Raw genomic sequence first — 19,596 nt, forward strand, 5'->3', positions numbered from 1 at the left:
CTAACATCATTCCGCCGCTGGCGCCCGCAGAGAAAAAGAGAGGGGGGGGGGGGGGGGGGGAGGGGGGGTGGGTGGGAGGGAGGGAGGAAAAAGAGAGAGGGAGAGAACAAAAGGTTAGAATGAAAAGAATGAGCACGCAAAGAGTAAATTAAAAGTACGCTGTAACCATTTGGGCTTTTCTATGTCCACCCCAGTCCCCAAGTAATGCCACAGAGGCTTGTTTATCTATGAATTATGCCTAGGCCTTAAGCTGGGCTTGTTCCCCAACTAGCTCATAACTCAATTAACTCATTTATACTACTCTATGTCTGTCATGTGGCTGGCTATCTCTCCTCAGTTTCCTATGTCTGACTTCCTCCAAGTCTGGGTGGTAAATCCTTCCCAGAATTCTTCTATGTCAGATGTCCCACCTTCTATTCTATCCTGCCTTGCTATAGAATATGCATCTCTTTACTGACAGGTGATATTTTTATACAATCCACAAGAGTTTACCCCTACAGTACAGAGTAATCTTGTAGTCCCAGCACTTGAGAGGCTGAGGCAAAAGGACAGTCATATGTTCAAGATCAGCCTGGATTACATAAGCAATAGTCCAGGATAGGCTACAGAAGGAAACCCTGTCTCAAAAAATCAAAAAGAAAAATTGGAAGTAACATTTGCATGAGCCACCCAACATTGCTTGTCAGTTCTATCAGAAAAAGCAATTTGGTGCCTGCTTTGGTACGAGCACTTCACTAGGGAATATCTGCTCTTACCTGGTGAGATGCTATAAAACCACAAGCACATGGAACAATGTGAAGAAGGATAAAATTATCTCACCAAAGGAAAATATCAATGTCATAGCTAGCCACTTATCTCACTATCCACCAGGCATTTCATTTTTAATATCTTTAATTATGCTCTGAAATATTTATTTATTGAGAATGTAAACTGGAATAGTCACTATAGAAATCAGTGGCTTAAAAATTAAAAATAGAATTCCCGTATGATCCCACTATACCATCATATGCATACCAAAGGACTCCATATGCTACCACGGAGATGTACGCTCATCTGTGTTCATTGTTTCTCTATTCACAATAAGAAAATGAACTCACCCTACATTTATTTAATGGTAAATGTAAACAAAAAAAATTATTCGGCTATAAAGAAAAATTATATTCCCAAGAAAGTAGATGGGAATGAAAAATAGTATATTAACTAAGGTGATACAAACTCAGAAAGACAAACGCCATGTTTTCTTTCATATGTGGATCCTAGCTTCTAATTTTTAATATATGAATCATTTATATGGGTAAATTGTAGAGGCCAAAACCTAGAAAGGGGTCTACAAGAAAGGGAAGCCTTTTCTTTCTTCTATTTTTCATTTATTTATTTATTTATTTATTCACTTTACATTCCGATCTCAGGCCCAACCTCTCCTCTCAGTCCCTACCCCTAGGTAGCCTCTCCAACTATCACTCATCCCTGGGAAGCTTTAAGAGAGGTAGGAGTAGAAGGCGGCACATTTGAAAGTGGAAGGGGGAACACTGCTCCATTTTGTCCCCATTGCCATTTCAATATTTTCAGTTCTCAGTGTTCAAAGAAGTCTAAATGATTCAAAAAAATGTATAATACTATTAGTCACTAGTAAAATGCAAATGAAAATCAAAACCACAATGACTTACCACTTTATACCTACTAAATTGGCTATTAAATATACACTCACACACACACACAAACACAAAATGGAGTTAGAGAGGCAATGGCTCAGTCAGTAAAAGGCTTGTCTCACAGCATGAAGACCTGAGTTTGAGTCCCCACAACCCATGTGAAAATCCTAGACTTCATGGTGTACACTTGTAATCCCACTCTGTAGAGGCAGAGGCAGGAGAACCCCTGCAGCTCACTGGCCAAACAGGCCAATGAGATACTGTCTCAAAAAGAGAACATTCCTAAGGATGATACCAAAGGCTGAGGCTCTCCTCTGACCTCATGCTTCTACACGAACACATAAACACATATGCACCAACACAAAAATATACACAGACACACACATGCACTCCCTCCACCCCAAGATGTCTCAAAACAGGGAATGGAGGCTATTCAGAGGTATATACAAGCCATCAAATAAGTTAATACACATAAAAAGAACAAGTAAGTCAAGCATATTGGACTTGGGAGGCTAAGGTATCAAATTGGAGACCAGCTTTGATTTAAAAATAAAATCTTATTCACGAGAAAAAGGAAAGAAAGAAAAAGAAAATAACAGTATTAAGAGCTAGAAACTAGAACCTCCTACATTGCCAATATGCATACAGGTTGGTAGAGCTATCTTTAGAATGTATTAGGCATCTTGTTGGTATTTATAAAGACAGTCACAGGGGCTGCTGAGATGGCTCAGTATTTAATCGAGTTTGATTCCCAGCATCCACATATAGGGCTCACAACCATCCATAACCCCAGTTCAGGGGATTTAATGCCCTGCTCTGGCCTCTGTAGGACTATATGCACACAATGCACAGATACACATGCAGGCCTAACACCCAAACACAGGAAAAAAGTTAGTTTAAAAAATAAAGTTAGTCAGAGTTGCCATGTGATACAGAAGCACATTTAGCATTTTCCCCAAGAAGTTCTTTTGTTGAAGACTTGTTCCTCAGCTGCTGAGTCTAAATATTGTGAGGGTATTAATCTCATCAATGGTGACCCACTGATGAGTTCATACTGAACGAGGAAGTAGGTGGCTCAGGCCATAATTCTGAGGCATATGCTTGCCTTGACCCCTCCTGTCTGTCTCTAGCTTCCTGTCAACTGCAAAATGAGCTAATTTGCTCCACCCCAAGCTTCCCACCATGACAGTCAACTCTGCATAATCACGCTTCCTGTCATGTACAGGTTAGCCTCTAGACCTCAGCAATAAACAGCTAAGGATTGAAATTTCTGAAGCTGTGACTGAAATAAATCCTTCTTCTTTTAAGTTGTATATCTCAGGTATCTGTCACAGACATGAAAAGTAAAAATATGGATATAGCCGGGCAGTGGTGGCACACACCTTTAATCCCAGCACTTGGGAGGCAGAGGCAGGCAGATTTCTGAGTTCGAGGACAGCCTGGTCTACAGAGTGAGTTCCAGGATAGCCAGGGCTACAGAGAAACCCTGTCTCGAAAAAACAAAACAAAACAAAACAAAAATATGGATATATATATACAAGAGAGCTTCCATCTTAGAAAAACTTGTACATAGATGTCTATGGCAGGTAGTGTTTTTTAATAATTTTTTAGATGTGTTTGTTTTATTATTTTGTGTAAATGAGTGTGTAGTTATTATTCGGCTACTTTGTGGGTTCTTCTCTCTTCCATCCTTCTCCACTCTTTCTCTTCTACCCTTTCAACTTCTTAACCCTAGATAAGAGAGAAAAAGGGCGGAGTGGAAAAGAAAGGGATCCCTGAATAAAGTCTGGGGTAGGAAAGGGGACTATGTTATCACAAGACTACTTCCTGCTGATTATGGGTGTTGAGTTCCTTGGGGCAAGTTTGATCTTCACTGTCAGGATATCTAATTTCTTGTTGTTGTTTCTTCTTTGGGCATAACTACTTAACAAACATCGACCAACAACAACCCAACAATATTTACATACCCTCTGAAAAGTCCTCAGAATTCCAAATATCACACAATCGCAGAAACTATCTGCAGCTGGCAAAATTAAGCTTCTGCTAGAGCATGAGGCAAATCAGAGCCAAAGCAGCCCCATATCCCCACACCTGGTATCAAAAGGAAACCATATTCCCACAATATTTCTGGTTTTCAAAGAACCAAAACTCCAAAATTATCACAACATGAGTATTTTGTGTATATGGGTGTGTTTGAGAGGACCCAGGTCCTCTAAAAGAGCAGCAGCAAATGCTCTTGAGCCACTGACCTAATTCTCCAGCTCTGGGTTTTTGTTTATTTTGAGGGAAGAGGTTAGTTTAGACAGGAAGTCAAGCTAGCCTGAAACTCATGTCTCAGCTTCCCAAGGACTAAGATTACAGGCATGTACAGGCAGCATTATTTATAACACATTAAAGATATAAACAGTCCAAATACTCACAATTGATGTAATAAAAAAAAAGTATAGTATTCTTATACAATGGAATATTATTGTTCAATCATGGAAGGGAGTAAAGAACTAATGAATGCTGTAAGAGAATTAGGATGAATGGAGGAGGCCAGACCCAAAAAACAAGTATCATTTCACTTGTATAATATAAACAGACAACTCCATGGGGAGATGTAATTGAGAGGTAGAATATTTGCCTAGCATACACTCAGCACTAGACTCAATCCCCAATACCAAAAAAGACAAGAAGGCAGGGAATGGGAGAAGGTGACAGAAAGAAAGGGAGGAAAAGGACGGTGAAGTGCAAACATACTTGGTTCTCCAACCAGGCTGTACCTCCTGAAGCTCAGTCAGTAGTAAATGAGTAGAGACAAGGAGCTGGGAGAAGATGGAAATGGGACGTGCCTGCTAACAATACCAGAGGCCTCTTTTGAGGACATGAAATGTAAGTCAGATGGTGATGAAACCTATTCAGCTTTATGTTTATACTAGAAACCACGGAATCAGACACTTCCACAGGATAAATCCTGAATCATCAGCATGATATCCAATTGAACAAAAGCACACAATCACATGTGTCCCCTATCTAGAAAAATGAGACTAAAGGGGAAACAACAGGACTTACTGGAAGCTTTCTGAAGAGCAGAAGCTATATGTGTGCTCAACATTGATAGAAATGGTCTCGTCACAGACTAACACAGTAAATTTCCAAACCACTTTTTTATTGTCATCTTTGAAACAGGGTCCCACACTTTATAGCTCATGCCAGCCTCAAATGTGTGTCAATCTTCCTACCTCAGCCTGTTGAATGTTGGGATTACAGGCACAAGTCACTATGCCAAGCTCTTTTATGTACATTTTAAGAAGCCCAGGTGCACCGGGCAGTGGTGGCGCATGCCTTTAATCCCAGCACTTGGGAGGCAGAGGCAGGCGGATTTCTGAGTTCGAGGACAGCCTGGCCTACAGAGTGAGCTCCAGGACAGCCAGGGCTACACAGAGAAACCCTGTCTCGAAAGAAAAAAAAAAAAAGAAGAAGCCCAGGTGGCCTCTAAGTTGTGACCTAAGACGTATGAACAGTCAATACAGCTCTAATAGTTGCTTTCTTTTGTTTTACAACACTTTTGTTTAACATCAGAGTGCTTTTTTCCACTAAAGGAATTCAAAGACAGAAGGAAGGTTTGAGTGAGTAGTCAGTTTTACAAAGCAAACATTTTTATAATAAAATATATATTGATACCTCCTCCCTGCATCAAGCTTTCTACTTAGTAAAGGATCTAAATAAGTACACTGTAGGATCTACTGTCAAAGTAACTCAACAGGAAAACAAAGCAATTCCATTAGGAGATAGGAGTTATCATGGACTTAAAAGGATCTCATTTATTTTCTGATTAGAGTAACACAGCATATATTAAAGTTCTCATCTAGAACCAAGCAAGATAGTGTGCACCTATGTGTGGGGGATGAGGAAGTCAAGCTTGTGAAGGAAAAAGTAGGATGGAGAGCGAGGCACCACAGGCTCCAAGACTCCTCTAAGAGTCCTGATCTGCCACACACAGCATAGATCTAAGATTGCTCCCAGAACACCAGTGAGACAGCAAAGAAGAACTGAGGCCAGGGCAAAGCTACTTCCCTTGTCTTCATGTAAGTCCTAACAGGTGAGGATACTCTCCCCCACCCCACACTTCTTCAGAGTAACCTCATCAGGCATGGCTTTCATTGGAGGACAGTGATGATGTGGTGAGATACGATTGGACAGGGATTAGGGGCTTGGGATTGGCTCAAACACTGTATATAAGCTTATATGCTGGGCAATCAACGCAGATCTGCACCCTAATGCTAGTCTCCAGAGTCAAATTTCCCACAATTCGTCACATGACTCCATTACCTCTCCCCACATCTATGAACCCAGAACACAGGCAGCTGAAGGAGGATTCTCAGGATTCAAGGCCAGCCTAGGGTACCTACTAAGTTCCAAACCAGCCTGGCAAACTTACAAAAAAAAAAAAAATCCGATCTCAAGAAAACAAAATAAATATAAATTTTCATTTGGTTATTCTGTTATAATGTCTATGTCTTTTCTTTCTCTTTCCTTCTTTCTTTCTTTCTTTTAACATCCTTACCTTTTTCCCACATGGCTTCTTCACAGTGAAAACTTCACTCCACATCTGAATCCCAGTAGTTTCTGGATCAGAGCCTCCTCGCCATGAAAATCCTGTCAGTGGTTCTTCTGGGTCACCCAACCAATTTGAATGACCACCTTCCTTCTACAAGAGAAGTAAGATGTTCTGCTACATCTTTGGTTTCACTTTCAGAGGCACTGAGAATAAAACACAGGGCCTCAAACATGCTAGGCAAATTCATGACCACTATACCACATAACCTGACTCCTCACCAAATCTTATGTAATTTTATACATCAAGGACAATGAGTGAGCTTATTTTTCTCACTTCCTACTTTGAAGTTAACTAAATCTTCCTTACCTGAGAATATAAGTATCGCAGCATGAAGTCCAGAATGAAAGATTTGCCTTTTCGAAAAGCACCAGCCACTGATACTACCACCACATCAAGATCTCGGATATGGTCTTGGAGGAGGATGCTGGCCAAGGCTCTCTCTTCTAGCTCAAAGGAATGTTGCTCTTTATGAACCAAAACAACCTGCACTGGACCAGGTTTTCCATTCTCCATGGCATCACCTATACTCATTTAAAGACCAGAAAAAAAAATTAAGTTTCACACACACATACACTATAAAGAGAACAAAAGCTTTCATAAGACACATAACATATACAATAACCGTAAAAGGAGGATATGGGAGTACTACTAGAACTTCATCCACACTAAGAATATTTGTTAATTAAAATATCCCAGGGGCCTGCAAGATGGCTCATTGGGAAAAGGTGCCTGCTGTCAAACCACACAATCTGAGTTCAATCTCGAGGACTTACATTCTGAAAAGAGAGAACCAATGCCCAAAGCGTTCTCTGATTCCCACACAGAATGTATGTGCTGATGTGCTAGAATACACACACACACACACACACACAGAGAGAGAGAGAGAGACAGAGATAATTGTTTTTAAAAAAATTAAAAGGTCCCAGTAAGAGCAGAAACTGCAGACTTATAACTTGTTAGAGTGCTGAGAATAAAGGGCTATTTAATGCTCATTCAGCCTCCCCTGCCAAGATTTACAGATCATCACAGAAGACAAGGTAGAAAGAATGTTAAGAGCTGAAGGAGCATGGAATTGTCTTCTCAGAACATGGTATCCCCACTACTACACTCTTCATCTCATTGTAGTTATGGTTACCAGTACAACGACCTGACAAGACTGGATCTGTCGGTACCCTGTCATAGGAGAAAAAGCCCATGAAGGGATACTCCCACTGAAGACCAACAGACAGATAACGGTAGCTAAGGGGAGGGGCTCATGAGAACAAACCTCTCCTTGAGTTATATCTATAGTCAATTAATGATCACTGGGAGACAGAGAGACATTTTCTTCAGTGATAAGTCTCACATTCCTATACACATGCTTTACCCAGGACTATGTAAATAATCCTAATAAAGCTCAAGCGATCAAAAAAAATAATAAAAGCAGTAAAGGAGAAGAGGAACTAAGTGGAAAGAAGAAAAGAATCAATGGGAGATGGATGGAGTAATGAGGTGAACCCAATGAAAGTACATTATGCTCGGGGTTAGTGAGATCTATCAGCAGGTAAAAGCACTTGTCCTGTAAGTCCAAATGATGACCAAAGTTCAATCTCCAAAACTCACATAAAAAGCCAGATGCAACAGAATTAATTCCAGCACTCTATAGAGACAGAAACAGAACTACTGGGGAGCTCAAGGGCCAGCTAGCCTAGACTATGCAATATAGCACCAGAAACAAGAACTACCTGGCCAAACAGAAAAGCAGGAACTTGTTTAGGTTTGGTCTTTTGCTATATATTATAATGCTAAATACTAGCACCCAAGGCGAGGAAGCCTCCCCCCAAGGATGCCTTAGACTCAAGTGATGCTATGTGACCTTGCCCCCAAGTTAGCCCTGATTAGTGAATAATGATGCCTACAGCCTATAGCTGGGAAGAATTGAGATAGGCAGGGCTTGGGGGGGTCCCAGGCTTGGGGTCTAAGGAGAACCACGAGAAGGGGAAAGAGAGAAGGAAAATGCCATTCATTAAGTCATAAAAGCATGGCCATGAGGGCTAGCCAATTGAAGTTTAGAGCAGCCCAGATGGAACATGGTGAATTTTAATTTGGGGTTACTAATGGGGAAAAGATTCTAATAGGGTAGATATCTGCCCAGCTATAGTGCTGATTAAGGCTTATTATAACAATAAAAGCTGTGTGTCCTTTATCCAGGAACTGAATGATCAAAGGTGGGGGAGAAGCCCCCGATTGAGATGAAATAATTTCTACAACAGGAACTCATTCTCTTAATAGAAAGAACAGATTTTGAAAACTGTCCTGTGGTTTCCACATGTAATATATTAACACATATTCATTATACATAATAATCGGTTTCCTGATGGCATTTTCATACATATATAATGTATTTATAAAAAAAAAAAATTTGAGACGGTCTCACTGTGTAGCCCTGGCAGGATGTAAAGTGAAGAAGTAAAAATAGTAAAATTTAATTTTAAAAAGATTCCTTAATTAAAACCTTAGTGGGCCGGGCGGTGGTGGCGCACGCCTTTAATCCCAGCACTTGGGAGGCAGAGGCAGGAGGATTTCTGAGTTTGAGGCCAGCCTGGTCTACAGAGTGAGTTCCAGGACAGCCAGGGCTACACAGAGAAACCCTGCCTCGAAAACCAACCCCTCCCCCCAAAAAAAAACCTTAGTGGTTTATCTCGGCAGTGGTGTGCATACTTGTCTAGAAAACTTAGCATATATAGTACTAAACAGAGAGAGAAAAAAATCTTGCCCTCATAGAGGACATTGGAAAAAAAAATAAATTATGAAAACTTAAGAGTCCTGTTCCTTACCAGCATGCCCTTTCCCTTTTCCACCTAGCAGTCATTATCTTGGGGCTGAACTCTTTTTTTTTTTTTTTTTTTGGTTTTTTTGAGACAGGGTTTCTCTGTGTAGTCCTGACTGTCCTGGAACTCACTCGTTAGACCAGGCTGGCCTGGAACTCAGAAATCCGCCTGCCTCTGCCTCCCACGTGCTGGGATTAAAGGCGTGCGCCACCACCCAGCGGGGCTGAACTCTTATACTTCTTTACATATTAAGTATTTATCATAGCCAGGCAATGGTAGTGCATGCTTTTAATCCCAGCACTCAGGAAGCAAAGGTAATCAGATCTCTGAGTTTGAGGCCAGCCTGGTCTACAGAAGGAGTTCCAGGATAGCCAGAACTGTCCTGAGAAACCCTGTCTCAAAAAACTAAAATATAAATACTAAATACACCATGAAGACAGCCACATTAAAAGCTATCAAAATTACAAAGTATATGGATGCACCTCAGTGGAAGAGGCCTGCCTATGCATAAAGCCCTGTGTTCTACCCCTAGCAACACAAAAATACAAAATAAAACAACTTATGAACTGATAGCTCAAAGCTAAGTTTCCATCCTGTAAGTACTTTCACTATTCCCCATACTACCCTGACTGTTCTCATCCTGCTTGTAAAATTCATTCTCAATGGTACAGGGAGAGAGCTAGGGCTCAAGTCTTATCTTGTCCTGTCTTAACGCCACAATTTCAAGTAGATGACCTATGCAACTACTTATTCCCAAGGCCTGAAATGCTTCTTGCTCTTGATCTAGACTTCAATATTCAACTACCCTGGTCTGGATCACCCACTCCATCCTTTGAGTACTTAGTTTTCATTTTTATCCTATTGTGTGCGTCTGTGTGTGTGTATGCTTGTACTGGTGTCTAGTTACATATATAGACATAAGAGAAAAATTTCTACCATGTAGGTCTCAGGGGTTGAACACAGGATGACAGGCTCAACAGCAAGCATTTTTACCTGGAAGCTATCTAACCTATCCTCTTAAATAGTATGATAAAATGAATAAAAAATAAGCTCTAGTATCAGGACAAGGCCTGAATTTTGGCTTTCTCTACTCTAAAACATAAGTTCTATGAGGGTAGGATTTTTTTTGTCTTTTGTTCAATGCTATGTCCTCCAAGTTCCCAGAACAATGCCCACAAACAGCAGACAATAAAAACTGACATAATCAACACCTATGACTCTGTCTCAATGTAACTCTAGAAAACAATCACTTCAGCCTCCATTTTGTAATATTTATTTATTTATTTATTTATTTATTTATTTATTTATTATGAGCACATTGTAGCTGTCTTCAGACACACCAGAAGAGGGCATTGGATCCCATTATGGATGGCTGTGAGTCACCATGTGGCTGCTGGGAATTGAACTCAGGACTTCCAGAAGAGCAGTCAGTGCTCTTAACCACTGACCCATCCCTCCAGCCCCAGCCTCCATTTATATCCAGCTGCAAGAAGAGGGAAGAGTAAGAACAACGAACGGTTGATTCCAACCCAAACTATGCTATGCTTGCTATATTATCTGTTCAAGTCTAGGATGGCCTATACACAGAGAAGCTATTTCAAAAAAAAAAAAAATCTAAAGGCTAAAGCATAGCATCTGACATAAATCATAAATTAGGTGTTCAATAAATAGTTTCCCTTCCCATATTCCTATTTCCACTGAGATGTGCAGATACTATTACTTCATTTGTTACAATATTATCTGACTATAATTAAGAGAAATCAGGTAGAGACTAGTTGCACATGCCTGCAATCCCTCACTCAAAAGGCAGAGTCAAGAGAATCAAGCTTTTTAGGCCAGCTTCAGAAACATAGGGAAACAAAATATAGTCCGGACTACATGAGACTCTATCCCCCCTCCCAAACAAACAAACAACCTTCACAAATAAATTTAGCAACCAGACTAGGATCTATAACCTGGCAATCTTAGAACTAGGGAGGATTGAAAATTTGAGGAAGCAGACCTAGGCTACACAGAGACCCTGTCTCTCCCTCCTCTCTTGCAGGGGGGTGAGGGGGGGGAGGAATAGCAACTTAAAACCTCTATTCAGGACAAATCTTAGCATGCCCTTTGGCATCTCCCTGCAGAAGTTCTTTTCTTTCTTCACCCTCAGTGGCTGATTTACACCAATGCTCTTCTGTAATCTCCTGTAGTTCTTACTCTCTCACGGAGCTTTTTGGGAGAAACAGAGGGTCTCAAAATCAAAATGTAGCCAAGGCTTAACTTGAACTCCTAATCAGGAGTTCCTCTACTTCCCAAGTGCTAGGTAGGGTTACAGGCATAACCACTATGGCCAGTTTCGATGGCTCTTTATTTTATAATTTTAACTCTATGCTCAGTATTTACCATTTTCCTTTCTTTTTCTACCCTGTATTTTGATGCTCTAACTCTCCTCCTAACTTCTATCTAACCTCTGAAGTGACATGTTCAAAGGCCCTAAGTACAGAGTCACTAAATGTTCCACTCATTCTAGCAGGAGGGATATGTGCAAACACACTTACCTGAAGAGTCAGGAGGTAAGTCTTTATTCCAATTCTACCACTCAGCCTGTGTGATCTGACTGGTTTATCTCCAGTCTCCTTTCAAAACTCCCCAGTGGTAACATTTTACAAGTCTACCCTTAGTATTTCAAAATGGTTCCTCTCAATTACTCCATCTCTCTCAAGTCCTCTGCATTTTCCCAGCCTTATCTCCCTGCATGCAATCTATTACTAACTCTTATCATCATTTCCCTCTTCTACATCTGAAGTTACTGCCTTAGCAACGGTTATTTGGGGGCATTTTTATCTGAGCTTTTTGTTTTTAGACAGGATCTTGCCCAGGATCACCTCAAATTCTCAATCTTCTTGCTTCAGCCTCCAGAGTGCTAGCTAGCAATGCAGTGCCAGGATTAAAAGCAAAGGTCCTCACTGTAATAAGGCTGTGTGCAGGGAAGAAAAGCCTCATAGCAACACAAGAGTTCTGACCCTGGTGCTGCACTGAAAAAAAAACCATTTCAGTTCAACATCTCCATTTGTACTACAAAGTCAGGCAGAAACTATTTGTTTAGCTCTAAAATCTAACTGCTACTTTTTTGGTTTTCTGTTGTGTTTTTCATTTGGAGTTGTTTTCAGAGACAGGGTCACACACTGTAGTTCAGGCTAGCCTGACTTATCTTTTACTCTTGGCACAATACATCTAATCCACACTAACCAAAAGGTTTAATAGGCCAATTCAAACAATCACTCTAGCAAAGCACATTCCATATAGTTTCCACACTAAAATGACTCACACTGGATGAAAAATGAAGTTAAAAGACTAACAGGTAAATTAGAAAATTTTCTAGACATGGATATTACAGCACTGATTCCTACATTACAAGCCTTAAAAACAAAGCTAGGAATGATGGTTCTCAACTTTAATCCCAGCACTTGGAAAGCAGAAGGGCAGGATTTCTGAGGCCAGCATGGTCTACACAGCAAGTTCCAGGCCAGTCAAGGCTACATAGTAAGATCCTGTCTCAAAATGGGGTAAAGGGAGCTTGGAAGCCTGGGACTGGAGCTCAGTATTGTAGCACATGTTTAGGATAAACTAGGCCCTAGATTTAATACCAAACCAACAAAAACAATCAGGCATAGGATCCTCTGATCCCAGGTTAATCTCTGTGAGTTCAAGGCCAGAGGTACACAACAAAGAAACCTTGTCTCCCCTGCCAAAGGGGAAAGAAAAAAAAAGTTTGGCATAGGTTAAAAAGCACAGCATAGGGTGGCTACTAATCATGGTTAGCCTTTTCAATCTTACAAAAGAATACATAAAACCTATTCTATTTCAAGTTCAACTATAAGAACATTATTAGGAGGACTAAGGGTATAGCTCAGTGGTAGACTACTTGTTTAACATTCACGGGGCTCTCGATTTGATCTCAAGCACCACAAATACACAGATACAACCAGTAAGGTTTTCGGTCTATCTGTCTGAGATAGGATATCCTGTAGCCTAGGGTGTCCTTGAACTTGCTAGAATAACTGTGAATTTCTGATCCCCCTGAATTCACTTCCTGAATATTGGGATCATTGCCCGGTTTCATGGGGGTTCTGGAATACAAATCATGGCTCAGTGCATGCTACGCAAGTATTCTACCAACTGTGGCACACGCCCAGCCCCAGGAGTAAGTTTAAGTGGTTCTCAAATATTTAAGAATGCCATCTGAATAGTGATGTATTCAATGAAAATGGCTAACTGAAAGCAGTTATCATTGCTACTTCAAAAAATTAATTTAATGAATTAATTAAACAGTATAGGATCAAGTCTGGCAATTTTGGCAATACTGACAACTAGTGGCCAGAAAACCCTTTGTGGAGAGAGGGGATCCTAAGGACTACTTGATATTTAGCAGCATTCCTAGTCTGTACCTACTACATACTAGTGGTATCAATATTGACATCCAAAAACACCTACAGACATTTTAAAAAGACACAGAGGCGCAAAAATCATCTTCTGTTAAGTACCACTGAGGAGCTGGAAAGATGGCTCAGTAGTTAAGACAGTTGTTGCTCTTGTAGGACCTGGGATTTGGCTCCCAACACCCACAGAGCAGTTCACAACTGTCCATAACTCCATTTCCAGGGTATATGATGCCTTCTTCTGACCTCTGCAGGCACCAAGCATGCACAGGGTGCAGACACATACATGCAGGCAAAACACTCATACACATAAAATAACTCTTTAAAAAACTTAACAGGAAAAAAAAAACGTAAAGAAAATAAAAAAGAACTACTGTGCCAGAACCATCCTCAGTACTCATCCTCTCTGTCCAGAGTATGAATAAAAGCACAAGAACCAAAGTTATGCAAACATTTTACTGAGTAGACTATATGACTCATGGTGGAATTATGACCTGAGGTTTCCAGTCCCCTTCTGAAATAACATATTCTCTAAGGAGCAAGAGCAACACACCCAAAAAGAGGCATACCACTTCCATGCCTTGCGTTTGCTGGCAGTCCTTAAAGCTCCTGATTCACAAAGCCAGAGAAAACATCACAGCCGAGGGAAGTATGCTAAGAAGCCCTCTAACAGCAGCATGTTGTTCTCTCCGGCTTCTATGTTGCACTTTACCTTGAGGCAGTAAATGTGCCAGGAGATACACAGAAAAGCTTGTTCCCATGAAGCTACTCAAACCCAACCAACCAGAACATTGGGGGAAAAGTATATTCTAATTAAAGCATTTAGGAGGAAACTTTTTTCCAATTCATTTACTATAGACAATCTCTGTGCTTTAGCACAAGATGCAAAACAAAACTATTTTATCTGCTGACAGAAACATCTAATATGTTTTGGGTTTTCAACAATAAAGTATGACTAGTATTTAGGACTCAGAAACTGGGCAGCCAAGAGGGCTCAGCAAATGGAGGTGCTGCCTTGAAAGTTTGCTGACCTGAATTCCATCACTGGAACCCAGAAGTAGAGACGTGAATATACTAACTTGTTCTCTGACCTCCACACACAGGCCATGCAGAATCACCCACACACATCCATCATGAACACACACACATGATGATAATAATGAATTTTTAACTAAAAAAGATTCAGAAACTACAAAGACAGAGCTGAATCTAAAACTTAAATCAAAAGTTAGGTGAGATGGTATATACCGGCAGTCACAGCTATTCAAGATGGGGATCACTTAAATCCAGAGTTCAAAGACAGCCTAGGCAACACAGGAAGTCATTCATCTTAAAACAAAAATAAAAACTATTCAGCCTTTTAGAAGCAAGAGAAAAAAAATCTGAAGATTTTTTTTGGTGTGGGGAGGGAGTGCTATTCAAGGCAGTTTTTTCTGTGTAATCCTGTCTGTCTTAGAACTTGCTCTGTAGACCAGGCTGGCCTCAGAGAGATATGCCTGTCTGTGCCTCCCAAGCGCTGGGATTAAATGTGTGTGCCACTACTGCATAGCTATAATTTTTTTCATGAATATATGCATATATATGTATACTCTCCAGAATTTATGAGCAGCATATGCATGCAGGAGCCCAAGGAGGCCAGAAGGTAATAATTGATCACTTGCAGCAGAAGGTACGGACTGAGCTATGGTGCTGGGAGCCAAATGTATCCTCTACAACAGCAGTAAACCCTCTAACCTACTGAGCCATCATCTCTCCAGTCCCAGGAGGTGGGGGTGGAGGACAAATTTCTTTTTGAATTTTTGTTGTTGTTGTTGTTGTTTTTTCCAAGACAGGGTTTCTCTGGGTAGTACTGTCTGGCCTGGAACTAGTTATACTTGCCTCTTTCCAAAACACAGGAAATCTAACTAATCTGGAGGTTTTACTTAAGTCAAATTACAGTTAAATAAACCTTTTGTGTTTTATTTTAGTCTCTTCTTGTTTCTTAGTCTGGTTTGGTTTCTTTGCTGTTGTTTTGGTTTACCTTTTGTTTTTTGAGACAGGGTCTCAATTCTGTAGCTCAAGCTGTCCTGGAACTCACCATGTAGTAGTCTAGCCTGGCCTCAAATCCATGGCAATTTTGTCTCACCTCCCAAATACTGGGATTACAAATGTGAGCCACCACACTGAGCTTAAAGAAAGGCTTTTTTACATGGAAGGTGCTTAAAAACAAGAATATTTTAACTGGCAATATTTACTCAGCTGGGGCTGGAGAGATGGCTCAGTGGTTAAGAGCACTGACTACTCTTCCAAAGGTCCTGAGTTCAATTCCCAGCAACCACATGGTGGCTCACAACCACCTGTAATGAGATCCGGTGCCCTCTTCTGGTGTGTATGAAGACAGCTACAGTGTACTCACATACATAAAATAAATAAATCTTAAAAAAAATATATTTACTCAGCTTAGATTTATCATTTCAAGATAACCATGCCCTTACTGCAATCCTTTGCTTACTTTATAATATACTTTTAGCTGTTCTAGCAAAAGAAATTCAAATAAAGACTTTTAATTTGTAAAAAGCAACAAAATTTCAACAGAAATACTAACAGCTAACAAATGCCTATTTCCTGTCAAATAAATTATTCAAATGTATACAACTACCATTGGAGAAATCTGATTATAAATATGCAAAATGAGGATTTTCTTTCTATGAGTTCAAGATGAGCCTCATGGACAAAAAAAGTTCCAGACCAACAATGGCTACACTGTGAGATCTAGTTTTCATTTTTTTAGTTTTTTCCAGACAGGGTCTCACTGTGTAGCTCTAACTGTCCTACTCACCAAGTAGTCCAGGCTGACCTTGAACTCAGAGAGATCTACCTGCCTCTGCCCCTCAAGTGCTGGGATTAAAGACATACATCATTATACTCCTCAAGATCCAACAAGTTTAACCCAAGCATATGCAGGCTTTAAGTCCCTAGGTAATACATAACCACAGCTCTAAAACAACTGAGGTTTGTCTTAAACTACGTTATCCCTTCACCCCTTACTATTTTCCCTAAACATTAAATATGGCCTTAGAGTCTGACAGACAACCCAGAAAAATGTTTTAAAATTTGAATTTTAAAATGCCATTGTTTTACTTTAACACTTCTTAACATGAAACACAAGACCACAGGGAAGTTTTAACAGCATCTGGTGCAATGAGTGCACATCTGCAATCACATCACTTCAAAGGTAGAAGCAGATCAGAAGCCTAAGGTCAGCCTCAACTGGAGGCCAGCCTAGGCCACAGAAGAGGCCTGTCTCAAAGGAAAAAAAAAAACAGGTCAAAGATTAACAGGCATGCTGGTCATTACGGCTAAAATTTTATATTACATTTGTTTATTTATTTAATGTGTGTTCACATGTACAGCGTACATGTGGAAGTCAAGAGAAGAACATGTAGGAATCAGTTTTCTCCTTGATGTGGGTCCCAGGAATCAAATTTTGGTTGTTAAGCTTGAATGGTAAAAAAATGTTTTCATCTGCTGAGCCATTGGGCTTAGCCCATCATAGGTAAATTCTGTACCAATTTTCAAACAGGTTCATCTACGCTGTTCACAGGACAGGCAGGGGTGAACCTTATATTTCTCTTTCATATGATTCTCTATTACTCACTTTAGGGTTTTTGTTTGGTTTACTGGAACAAAACCTCCAGCTAGACATCTTCCTACTTCAGCCTCCAGAGTGCTAAATCATGAAGCCCCACTCTATTCTTTTAATTAGTGATTATAACTTTTATTTATAAACCAATTTTTTCTTTTTTCTTTCTTATTTTTTTGGGGGGGTAGGAATTTGAGAAAGGGTCTCATGTAAACCAGGGTGAACTTCAAATTCACCATGTAGTTAAACTATGATCCTGACTGCCTCTACCCCTCAAGGGCCATGACTATTAAAGGCAGGCATCATCATGCCCACTCAAAAAACAATTTTTTTAAACACCATTGTGAGGAGCTATAGGAACTAGCTCTAGGGATTATGGTTAAGCTCTGTAAAAGCACAAAACTGAGTTCAATCCCTAGCACCACAAAACAAACCAGTCTTGACTAAACACTATAGAAAATTACTCTGGCATACAATCGCATCTCCCTCTTTGTTTTTTGTTGTTTTTCTGTTTGTTTGGTTTTTGGGGGGGAGGAGATTTGTCTTGCTTTGTTATTTGGTTTGGTTCATTTTGTTCCAACCCCAGACATGATTTTTCTGTGTAGCCTTGGCTGTCCTGGAATTCGCTCTGTAGACCAGGCTCTCTTTGGACTCAGAGATTTGCCTGACTCTTCCTCCCAAGTGCTGGGATTAAAGGTGTGCATCCACCCCGAACTGCTTTTCTTATGGTTATAACTATTGCAAGAGACAGTAAACCATTGCAAATAAAACAATATGTTGGTACTGGCCTAATATGCTTCACTATGTGAATATTTTTTTTAACCATACATTCCCTCACTCATGTTAAAGCTGCACAGGAATTTCTAGAATACAAGCTGGCTTCCATAAAAAGCAAAACAACCTCATTTGAGGATCCAGTTTGTATGTAAGCTGAATACTGACACAGATTACAAGTCTATGTGTAGATTTTACTTAACTCCACTTCTCCAAAACAAAACTTAGAACCAAGCCGTTGTAGTCTGTTAGGTTTTTTTTCTTCAACTTTCACAAAACATTCCACTTCATACTCAAATTTGAAAACTGGGATTTGCTAAAAAAAAAAAAAAAAAATTCTTCAAACACTACTGTTGACTCTTTTTTTCCTTTAGATTTCGCAACTGAAACTTGCAATCATTTCAGGGCCATATCCATTAAACAAGCATAGTGCCAGGCAAAATGACAGGCGAAATCCCATCCATGAATTTATGGTGGTACTATTTGGCTTTCATTTAGTACTTTCACTACCTCATTTTGTCTCCGGGAAAGCCAAAGGAACCAAACCTACTTTAAATTTAAAAAAAAAAAAAAATCTTGCAAAACAAAACCAAATTTAGGCCACTTCTTTTATCTCCTAACATGGAGATACGCGCGTGTGGAAAATGAACTTTACTAATATTTGTCAGTAACTCAAGGTCTTTCCGATTAAAATAAAACGTTTCAACTCCAAGGCTGCACCGCAGCATTCCAGCACTTTAAGGCTCAACAATAAAGCCTTTCCGCCGATCCCGGCCCGTTAACACAGCCAGTCTCGCTTCCCGACCCGGAGCGCGCCGCCGCCCGGCACGCCCTGCCCAACACAGGGCGGAGCTCGACCGGCCAGACCACCAGGCCGCAGGAGGCCGCGGGCTCCGGGCTGAGACTGAGAACCTTCCCAGCTCCAGGAGCCCCGGCCCTGAATGCGGAGCCGAGGCACCCAGCGGTGCGCCCTCCCGTCGCCACACCAAAAAAGGCGGCGGCAGGGGCGGCTTGTCACCTCGGAGCCGAAGCACTGGAAGGTGGCGTGGGTAACCACGGAGCGGTCCGGGGCAAATTGGACGCCTCACCTGCTCCTCTCGATGCCACCGCTGCAGTTCGCTGAGGGGACAACATGGAGCCTCCTCCTTCAGCAGAAGTAGCAGAGGCACAGAAGCCAGGAGCGGGCTGAGGCTGTCCTGAAGGAGGGAAACAGGCGGAGCGCGCAGAGAAAGCCTACAGCTTATAAGACAGCCCTACCGACGGCGCAGGGCGTGACGAGGGCGGGAAAGCGCACGCGGCCGAGTCCCGCCACCGTTCGGTGCGCGTGCGCCGGAGCGGATCTTGCCTCGGGTACCTGTGATTGCGTACTGGAATCTCGGGTCCATAGGGAATTGTAGTTCGGCGTTCTCTGGGCCCGGCCCCGCGATCCCGAGTCTTCGCCCTCATTCGGGGCGTAGACGAAACGAAGAAAGGGTCTGGGCCGAGCAGGTCTTCCTACGGCTGAACTACAACTCCCATTAGGCCTTGCAAAGGGAGAAAATGAGGAGGGCTCTCGGGAGATCTTGCCCGGCGCTTAACGTGGAGACCAGGGCCGGGCTTTGGCCACCCGGTTCCCGCCGGGAGCCCCCCACCCGGCCCGTGGGTTGGGCTCTGGTGTTCCTCGCTGGCCAGGACTACAGGTGGTAGTCTGAAAGAATGACGTGATAACGTAAAC

At 41.3% G+C, this 19,596-nt stretch overlaps 1 protein-coding gene across 2 annotated transcripts in view; it reads right to left on the bottom strand.

The window, feature by feature from the left end:
- Positions 1-19,536, bottom strand: part of Atl3 (atlastin GTPase 3) — a 43,574-nt gene extending 24,038 nt beyond the window's left edge. Inside the window, exons 1-3 of one of the 2 annotated variants that reach the window (XM_028770952.1) lie at positions 19,237-19,536; positions 6,562-6,776; positions 6,202-6,345 (exon numbers count right to left, since the gene is read on the bottom strand). In XM_028770952.1, coding sequence (XP_028626785.1) covers positions 6,202-6,345; positions 6,562-6,776; positions 19,237-19,267 — 390 coding nt within the window. In that variant the 5' untranslated portion in view covers positions 19,268-19,536. Of the gene's footprint in view, positions 1-6,201; positions 6,346-6,561; positions 6,777-18,970; positions 19,081-19,236 lie in introns of those variants that run through there. The other variant, XM_028770951.1, reaches the window with a different exon arrangement.
- Between the last annotated feature and the right edge of the window lie 60 nt (positions 19,537-19,596).

The sequence above is a fragment of the Grammomys surdaster genome, unplaced genomic scaffold, assembly GCF_004785775.1.
Source record: "Grammomys surdaster isolate TR1022 unplaced genomic scaffold, NIH_TR_1.0 205, whole genome shotgun sequence".
Taxonomy (NCBI): Eukaryota; Metazoa; Chordata; class Mammalia; order Rodentia; family Muridae; genus Grammomys; species Grammomys surdaster.